This window comes from Rhagoletis zephyria, unplaced genomic scaffold (genome assembly GCF_001687245.7).
Source record: "Rhagoletis zephyria isolate East Lansing unplaced genomic scaffold, Rhagoletis_zephyria_1.1 Rzeph_scaffold_00078, whole genome shotgun sequence".
Classification (NCBI taxonomy): Eukaryota; Metazoa; Arthropoda; class Insecta; order Diptera; family Tephritidae; genus Rhagoletis; species Rhagoletis zephyria.
The window spans coordinates 259470-268192 of record NW_016157162.1 but is presented as its reverse complement, the minus strand read 5'-3'; the positions used below and the strand labels follow the sequence as shown (position 1 = coordinate 268192).

At 40.7% G+C, this 8723-nt stretch overlaps 2 protein-coding genes across 5 annotated transcripts; one reads left to right on the top strand and one right to left on the bottom strand.

The window, feature by feature from the left end:
- Positions 1 to 4926: 4926 nt before the first annotated feature.
- LOC108373083 (putative gamma-glutamylcyclotransferase CG2811) lies at positions 4927 to 6778 on the top strand. Of its 4 annotated transcripts, none has more exons than XM_017628942.1 (3): positions 4927 to 5549; positions 5616 to 5792; positions 6323 to 6778. In XM_017628942.1, exons 1-2 carry the CDS (start codon positions 5224 to 5226, stop codon positions 5770 to 5772), a joined length of 483 nt encoding a protein of 160 aa, XP_017484431.1. In that variant the 5' UTR covers positions 4927 to 5223; the 3' UTR covers positions 5773 to 5792; positions 6323 to 6778. The 4 variants fall into 4 exon arrangements, with proteins under 4 accessions (XP_017484431.1, XP_017484417.1, XP_017484439.1 ...); XM_017628928.1 differs by having other exon boundaries at positions 5616 to 5723; positions 6323 to 6498; XM_017628950.1 differs by having other exon boundaries at positions 5616 to 5772; positions 6323 to 6411.
- Positions 6482 to 8041, bottom strand: LOC108373072 (protein CDV3 homolog). The gene is made up of 4 exons (XM_017628917.1): positions 7955 to 8041; positions 7596 to 7869; positions 7223 to 7513; positions 6482 to 7115 (listed from the first exon to the last, which is right to left on the bottom strand). Exons 2-4 carry the CDS (start codon positions 7815 to 7817, stop codon positions 6873 to 6875), a joined length of 756 nt encoding a protein of 251 aa, XP_017484406.1. The 5' UTR covers positions 7818 to 7869; positions 7955 to 8041; the 3' UTR covers positions 6482 to 6872.
- Positions 8042 to 8723: the final 682 nt, after the last annotated feature.

Below are 8723 nucleotides of genomic sequence, written 5' to 3'. Positions count from 1 at the left end.
GGGGGGGGGGAGGGGGGGGGGAGGTCGATTTCCTGGAGTAACGCTCTTCAATTGGGAGGGACAGAAAGAGCGCGCGCAAGCATTATAGTGCCGCGTTCGGTCGAATGTACAATGTTTAGAGAGTTCTGCTCACAAGATGTCGTTGCGATACGAATTGGGTACTGTACGGACGGGCAATGCCACAAGGACATCGCAATCTTCGCCATACAGTTCTATAGGGGACCTCCTTAGAGAGAGATTATGGGCATTGTTCAGTACGCCGAGTCAAATGGTATCGGCATAATAGTGGGTTGTGACGCGAACTCACAAAACGCTATATGGGGTAGCACAAAGTGCAACTTCCGTGGGAACTGCATTCTGTCCTCTGAATTGGTAAGAAACCAATTTTTGTCACCAGCAAAAAATGAGAAGTGATAGATCTAACCTTAACCAATGAAGATGTGGCGAGTCATATCAAAGGATGTATGTCCTTAGAAGAGGAATCTCAAAGTGAGAAATTTCAGAAAGCAATTGCATGAGCAGTCACACCTTGCATGTAAAACATCTTTCGAGAGGCATTTTTTTATATTTGAAAGGCGAATTGCAGATTTCTAGCGCAGCACGAGCAAGTTGAAATATATTTCCGAAATATATTTTCACTCTCTCAATTGCAGTCACATCGTGCCACTTTTCCGCTTAGAAGAAGCAGGCGGGGAAAAGTGGTCCCATGGTGAAACGCTGAACTTACCAAATTTCTAAAAAGGTCCAGGAGACTTCTTAAAGGGATTTAAGAACCCGAAAAGAGGAGCACTGGTCCGAATATGATAACGTGTAGATGGAATATAAGAGGCTAATTTGCACGTCAAAATTAAGCTCTTATAAAGATTTTTGAAACGATATCACAGCATGAAAGAGTCTGCTAGGCTGAGTAGGGTACTTCAAGAGGACCTGACGGTTATACCATGTCGCTGCAAGACACATACAAAGCTCCCTTGGTAACTCATTTTCCGGGTAGCAGGATGAATCCTGACGCAGGCTGAGACGTGAAGAGCAACCACACTAAACTGGTACGTAACATCGTGGGTGGTGACTGACAAGTCAGTGAGATAGTATGTTTCCAAAAATGCTAAAATGTGGAGGAGACCGGCTTATAGGTATAAGAGTGTTTAGGGCATATCTGGCATTTGGCCACGTTCCCACTCTTTGGAGAAAAGTCAGGGTAACCTTCATTCCCAAACCAGGAAAGATGACTATGCGCTGGCAAAAAGCTTCAGGCCAATCAGCCTGAAACCATGCTGAAACGCATGCTGAAACGCATGGTCGAGAAGTACATTCGGTCAAGGGTTTTGGTGAATAGCCCCCTTAGTATTCAACATGATGCATACCAAAGCGGAGAGTCCTGTGAATCAGCTCTACATGACCTTGTAACAAAGATCGAGGTAGGCTGGAAGTAAGGGAGTACACAATTGTAGTCTTCGCTGATATTGGGAGGCGCTACTTTTGACTATATAAGATTGCTGACCGTGGGAGATTAGCTGCTGTAAATCCCGGTAATAAAACCCTAGTCGTGTTTACGCGCAAAACAAAATCGGAAGGTCCCAACCTTCCAGTGCTTAGGTTCGTAATCCTAAGTTTTTACGTAGATGTGAAATAGCTAGGGGTAACTCTAGATACGAAGCTGACATAAAAAATTCACGTAGAGCTGAAGATAAATCGAGCGCTGAAAGTTTTCTGACAGTGTTGAAGAACCTGTAGGAAGACCTAGGTTCTGATACCGCCTATGATATGATGAATATTCATGTCTCTAGTCAGGTCAATCGTATGGTGGCGCAGAACAATGGTCAAAGCCACGGTTTCTGTGTAAAATAGGCTACAAAAGAGCGTGTGTATAGTCATTACGGGCGCCATGAGTACAACGCCAGGACCTGCTCTTAATGATTTGTTGAGTTTGCCGCCTCTGGATTAAGTTATCCAAGAGAAGGTAATGAAAACGATATGTCGACTGCACCTATTAGGTCTGTGGCACGACGATCGGAGTTCTGGGCACAGAGAGTTGTTTGGAAGGTTGCCAGAACAATATCATTTGTTTTTTGCACCTACTGACAAACTGATACCTGAAGTCTCCTTTGGTAGAAATTACGTCGTTAGATTTTCTACAAGGGAACAATGGAAAGATCCAGATCCGGCTCAAAGACTGAAAACGGTACTGGAGCTGGATGGTATCTGAACTGTAACTTCAGATGCCTTATTGCTTTCGGCGAATCAGCCACGGTCTTTCAATCGGAATTCTTTGTAATACAGAAAGTCGTAGGCTAGATAATTGGCGAAAGGTGGCGCGACATAATATCAGGACCTAAAGTGGCCGCTAAGGCCTTCGAAAACGCTCGCACCTCTTCAAATATAGTCCAGAAATGTAAGTTGGGGCTGAACTCCGTTACAAGGTGGAATGAGCTGGAATTTGTGTGGGTGCCAGGACAATGCGGTATTAAAGGTAACGAACTGGCTGATGAGTTGGCGAACTGCGGTTCTATGGAGCGTCCAATTGGACCGGAGCCAATTTTAGGGCCAAGCATAGCGTGAACGATCGGGTGAATCAAGGGTCTCATAAACAAAACTCATGAGAGCCTTTAGTGCACTATTGACACCAGCAAAATAACCAAGTGTTTCCTGAAAAGGTCTGACAGGGTGGTAGCATAATTCCTTCTCAGACAAAGAAGGAGAGATCTGCGAGCCCTGATAGGACTGATTACGGGGCACAATCCATGGGGACTACATGTGGTCACCATAGGCATCATCTATGATCCATTATGTACATCGGGTTTGGAGAACGAGGATAGTAGAGAACATTTTCTCTGTCGCTGTCCGGCCTTCGCTAGACTCAGCCGACACATTTTTGGGTCGGATGTACTGAGAATGGACGAGGTGCATTTTTTTCCTCAACAAAATGCTTAAATTCATAAAGGAGTATGGTAAGTTTGCAGAGCAGCAATGAGTTCCCACCCCCATCTATATACCCCTATCCTCTAAATCCTGTCTCTTGGCCTTAAGTATAAAGGGAAATACTGCATGAGTGCTGGGAAAAATTTGTTTATGGTTTCTCCGGCCACACAATTTCATTCCATTCATTCCTGGTTGAGTTGCTTGTTGACTTTAACAAAGTACTAGCTTTACATTGGGAGCCAAGTCCGATTGTCCTTTACTAGATCGTTGGGAGAAGATCTAATCTTTCCGCCGCTTCAGATATGAGGATAATGACAATGGTATGTCAGCGAGATATATATTCTTTGAGGTTCCAGTTATGGATCCCACGCTCTACTGCAGCAGACATTGGTAAATAACATCTTGACAAGGGAACTCTTATACTTTGAAAGCTAAAATTCATTACAAGTTTCATGCGGGGTTCCTTCAGAGTAGGCCATAGGTTTGTCGGGACAGTTATAACTTATAATAATACTAGACAAAATTGGATAAAAATTAGACGACTCTTATGAGTCATGGATGAACTTTGATTTCGTGGAGACGAATGCTGTGGTATGAAGATCTAACTTCCCAACTTCCAACAAAGATTATAAATGGCAGACGTCATTGTCTCGCGGTTGGTTTGGATAAGTTTCGAAATAGAATTGTTAATTAACCAGGACACAACCACATGCGACCACCTATTTAATATTTCTGTACTTAGAATGTGGCTGTTGTAGATGCTACCTTGGCCATGCGTGGATTGATTAAGCCATGGATAAATGTCTCAATTAACGGTAGGCCCAAGAAACGCGCTCTTTTGACGGGTTCGGACCTAAGAGAGTATTGTCGTGCTATTTTTCTATAAAAGCTGACGTAGGTATGTTGGGCTCATCCATTCTGGATAGATAAGTATTTGCATAATAAAATGAGGTTTACACTCGACCTAAATTATCGATTGTGTGGGGAAGGGAGTTTTTGTGGTAATATTTTGGACACAGTGAGCCTCCCGTCTTCTTGAAGCGGTCCTACACTCAAAGGATAGGTACACAGGTGTAACTTTGGCTGAGTCGCAGAAACGAGAGAGGTCCGGCAAATAGTTTCTGAATCTAAAGTGTCCTGTTGGAGTGTGTGTACTATTTCTGAGTCTCAGTCTCGGGAGTGCGATTATAAGCAAAACTCTTCAGATTATGCTCCCGAGGAGGTGCTCCGGATCGTCTTTGGGCCTACTACAAGGAATGGCTCAGTGACTGCGGGAGTTGAGTTTGCCACTGCTCTGCAGTTGGATGTCATTGTGTTCTGCAAGGATGCTGGGTTTCTTAATGGATTCCAAGACTAGAACGAATTTAGCCTTAGAAGATAAGAGTCAATGGTCTCTGAAGGCCCCTTATAGCCTAATTCGGAGAGCAAAGATATTTACATGTCCCAATGACTTATGGAGTTTTTGGCCCGTTCTGTACTATTGAAGAGAGTTGGCCATTTTAAATTTCTTCTCCGAGCAGTAAGCCATGGAAACTAGTGTTCCCTTTCCCAGTTTATATCAATAATTATTTCAATGCACACACATACCGTCGTTTAAAGTACAAAACCGCGTATCAAGATAATGCAAAACCGCATATGTGAGGTTTGCATAAACTATTTTCTATAGAGAAAAAATACTCGTATTTCAAAATGGTTCTCTTTGTTATAAAGCAATCGCATTCTGGCTAGTATATTTCAGGACAAATGGAAATGGATTGAGCCAAGAACTTGTGTGAGCAAATCCAATTTTTAACATAAATGTCAGTTACGCGGTTTTGCAGAATGACGTTACGCGGTTTTGTACTTGAAACGACGATATGTATGTATGAATGCATATAAAAAACTTTAAACATTTTACAATTGTAAATTTAAATTTGTTTGCTAAATATTGTTAGTGCCACTATTCGATGGGTTAAGCGTGCAAAATCGCTGATGGTACACGTTAGGGTTAATATCATGGATACCACATGTTAATTATAAATGGAACTGCCGGACCTATAAATTTCTCCAAACCAAAACTCAGGTGTAGTAAAATTAACTAAAAAATTTAAGATGGATTTATTTTCTTTAAAATAAATGCACACTTATTAAAGCGATGCTGAACCATCTCTTGGATGTCAATATTTTTTGAGCATATCTTTTGTTGACTCCGGGTACGCTAGAAAATGTTAATTACCCTAAAATCTATTATCAACAATCGCAAAGCTTTCGACTCATCTGCGCTATTTATTTAATGAGGTTTAAAGTACCATCAGTAGTTACGAAATGACTGCCAAACTGTCTGAAAATCTCATGAAAGTGTTTGTCTATGGCACATTGAAACGTGGTGAGCCCAATCACCACTGGCTCACACGTCCCGAAAACGGACACTCGCGTTTCGTATGCGAGGCGCGAACTGTGCAAAAGTTTCCACTGGTGATAGGCACACGTTACAACATTCCATTTTTGCTAAACAAACCTGGAGCGGGTCATAACATTTGCGGTGAAGTATATGAGGTGGACGATACTATGTTTGCGAATCTCGATGTGCTAGAGGATTACCCTAACTATTACGATCGTGAAATACAACAAGTAAAATCTAAGGATAATGTGTAAGCATGCTGGATAATTAAATAATATGTAATACATTTTATTATTCTAGCTTTTCCGCTTTGCAGATCTATTGACTGTTGGTTATATTTGATTAAGGAATTTCCGGAACAGCTACTCTTAAAGCGCCATCTTGAATCGTATCATAATGCGGAAACACAACCATATTGTGAAAGGTCAGAGAGATTGCCTGATGTGAAGGCTAAAGAAGATATGGCCTACTGAGTATGCACTTAAAACATGCTGTATGCATGTAGTAAATTCATTTGTAAATATATACATACATCCGCCAGCAATTCGTTAAATTTGCATCAAAATCTATCCACCCAAATTAATACCGACACTTTGAAAGTTATGCATATCGGACCTTTGATGCAAGAGTGTTATACATATTCCAAAATATCGAACCCTAGAGAAAAGCTGCTTTAAGTTTGCATGGGCTCCCGTGGTAAAAATGAAGACAGATTCCCTTCTAATGAGCTATTGGACCGTATTAATAAAAACTAAGCATTTGCTTCTTATTAAAATTTCAGACAACTTAAATTTATTTAAAGAGATCGAGTAAAAATTTGAAGTTTTAAGAAAAAGCAATTGCTATCCGACTTTTACACAACAAAGAAGAAGAGTAGTGGCGGTTATTTCTGCATACTTGTCTCAGAAATATATATATTTTTAGATTATGATCCTGTTGCAGCAAAGGAATGATATGTGTATCACTACTATTAATTACCTTCATCATTGATAACTATGGCGTATACATGTTTTGCTTTTGCAGTTATTTGGACAGCTCCAAGAACGATATGTATGTAGAGAACGAGTTAAATATTGTTAAAGGAACGTCCAATTCTAAAGACGGTAGTTAGAGCATAACCAAAATAAGCCAAATAAGTATATTTGTGCAATAAACCATTGTTATAAATACATAATACACATTCGTTTTATAGCAGTTTACTTCATTATATCTTTTATTTTCTGTTGATTTCCCACTTAATAAATAGTTTTTGCGGAAAGTAGTTTGAAGCTAATCTGTCCCTACCATTAATTAAATATAATTTCTATTGTGAAGCGGCAGTTCCCGGACATTTATGAAGAGTGGTGGCCGCGTCAGATACCACAATCCCGCACTCCAATTAATAAAGTATAAAAATCGCTAAAATAAAATGCTCTGATGGAGATTACAAAAAAGGAAGAAAAAAAAATGTTGTAGATACAAAGCGTACAATACATTCAATACAGACAGGCTTCTACATCCTCTTCTAGAAAACAATTGGCAAAAAAAACGAATCCAAATAGAAGTGACTGTTTCGTCGGCGACCCTCTGCTTTCTAGCTGTCTTCCTCGTCCAGCGACTGGAAACGATTTGCTGCCGAAACGGGCGCCGAAACTGGCTCGTGGATGCGCTGCAACCGGCCACCGTGTCGAACTTCCTCAAATGCTGGCTCATTTTTCTTTTTTCTTTGCTCTTCCGGCCGTGCGGCGCTTAATGAAGGGAAGTACTCTGCGTTAGTAATGTCAGGAGCTGCTCGATTGCGCGTCTTCAAGCGCGGCCCAGGCGCTGCTCCCGCTTGCTAAAAAGGTATAAACAAAAAAATTAGTTTAGAATTTGCAAAGTTTATTTTTACAACTGACGTGGCAAATATTTGCAAACAATGAAATGGTTATATGGAGTACTTACCGCTGCTCGTAGGGCAGGTGAAATATATACAGTTGACTTCGGTTTTTCTATTTCCATCGGAATTTGTGTTACTTCCTCAGCAGGAATAACCTTTTTCCATGGTCCACCGCCACTGCGCTTCGAGGTATTATTTTCGACAGTCACGTTACCATCACTATCCACTTCGTCTTCTTCACCTTCGCCAGCACTCTCGTCATCATCGTCGTTTACCGTAAGTTGTCCAATTTTCAGACCTGTATAATCTTTACGTTGCTCTTGCTCAAAATCATCCCATTCTTCTTCAGCTTGCGGCTATAATACACAAAAAGATTCACAAAAACAACAAGGAATTAAGAGTACAAACTGATTATAAATAAATTGCCTCATCACTAACCTGTTCCACCACCTGCTTAACAACGATTGGTTCCTCAGGAGCACCTGGTGCAACAGTCGGTGCAGCGTTGGCTGCTTCCAACTTTTTTGCTTTGGCTATAGCCGCAGCAGCTGCCGCCTCACGTTCTAAGTTCTTAACCAGTTCCTCTGCAGTTAAGAATTTTGGCTTGGCCTTGGACTTCTTCTTGTCTTTCTTGGCGAAGAAATCATCTAAGTCGGCCATGGTGTCGTTATGGTGCACTCGCAAACACAGAAGCAGTTGCTGCCGCCGTCAACTATACAAAAAAGTTAGCGAAATTCGAAATTTTGTAAACTCAATGAAAGTTTTTGCAAAACAGCGTGCGTGCAAATATTGCTTACCACTTGCGACTTTATAAAAGAAGGAATTTGCTTTGAAGTTGACAGCTAACGAAAGTAACGAGACAACTAACAAGCGAGTAAGTGAAAGTGGCGAACAGCCAAGGTTGCATTTTTTTTGCTAGCTGGTGGAAATTTTATTTAGTGTGAGGCTACACTATGCGATTCACGAATAATTCTAACTCCCACGTGCGATTAATAACAAATCGCAGCAATACATATTGGCCCGTAGTCATAGTCAAAATAAAGTCGACTTTAAAGTTAGTTGCAACTAACTACTGACTACGGGCCATTGTCACTTGCAGGTCTATTCTGCAAATTCCGAATATATTTATATACAAAAATTTATGGACTTTTTTATGGAATTCTGGAATTGCATATTTTCGGGTATAAGAAAGGGGCCTTAAGTGACCAGTTAAAAAATATTTGATATCAGTGCAAAATATACCTGCTGGTATTAGTTTTAATCTTGAAACTAAAAAAATTGATTGAACAATAAATGCATTTAATAAATTTCAACAATATACTCAAAAATCTAATAAATTGCTCTAGCTATAAGGGTAAAACTCTACAAGAACCTTTCTAAGAAAATATCCACCACTTCTCAAACTTTAAGTTCTTTGTTCTGCTTTAAGCTAAAACTCCATAGACAAGCGTATGCGTACGTATGCGAGATCCGTTGTCATGCGCTTACATGGGTAAAAACCGAGCAACTCCATAGTGTGCCCTTACAAGCGTTTGACAGTTGCCATTTCGACAAGTTGATGCATCT

What these genes read in the sequence shown, in the direction of transcription:
- LOC108373083 (XM_017628928.1), top strand. Translation starts at nt 5,224, where the DNA reads ATGACTGCCAAACTGTCTGAAAATCTCATGAAAGTGTTTGTCTATGGC. An exon ending in GTAAAATCTAAGGATAATGT is followed by an intron (nt 5,550 to 5,615) that starts GTAAGCATGCTG and finishes TCCGCTTTGCAG; the next exon opens with ATCTATTGACTGTTGGTTAT. An exon ending in ACACAACCATATTGTGAAAG is followed by an intron (nt 5,724 to 6,322) that starts GTCAGAGAGATT and finishes TTGCTTTTGCAG; the next exon opens with TTATTTGGACAGCTCCAAGA.
- LOC108373072 (XM_017628917.1), bottom strand. Translation starts at nt 7,817, where the DNA reads ATGGCCGACTTAGATGATTTCTTCGCCAAGAAAGACAAGAAGAAGTCC. An exon ending in TTAAGCAGGTGGTGGAACAG is followed by an intron (nt 7,514 to 7,595) that starts GTTAGTGATGAG and finishes TGTGTATTATAG; the next exon opens with CCGCAAGCTGAAGAAGAATG. An exon ending in CACCTGCCCTACGAGCAGCG is followed by an intron (nt 7,116 to 7,222) that starts GTAAGTACTCCA and finishes ATACCTTTTTAG; the next exon opens with CAAGCGGGAGCAGCGCCTGG.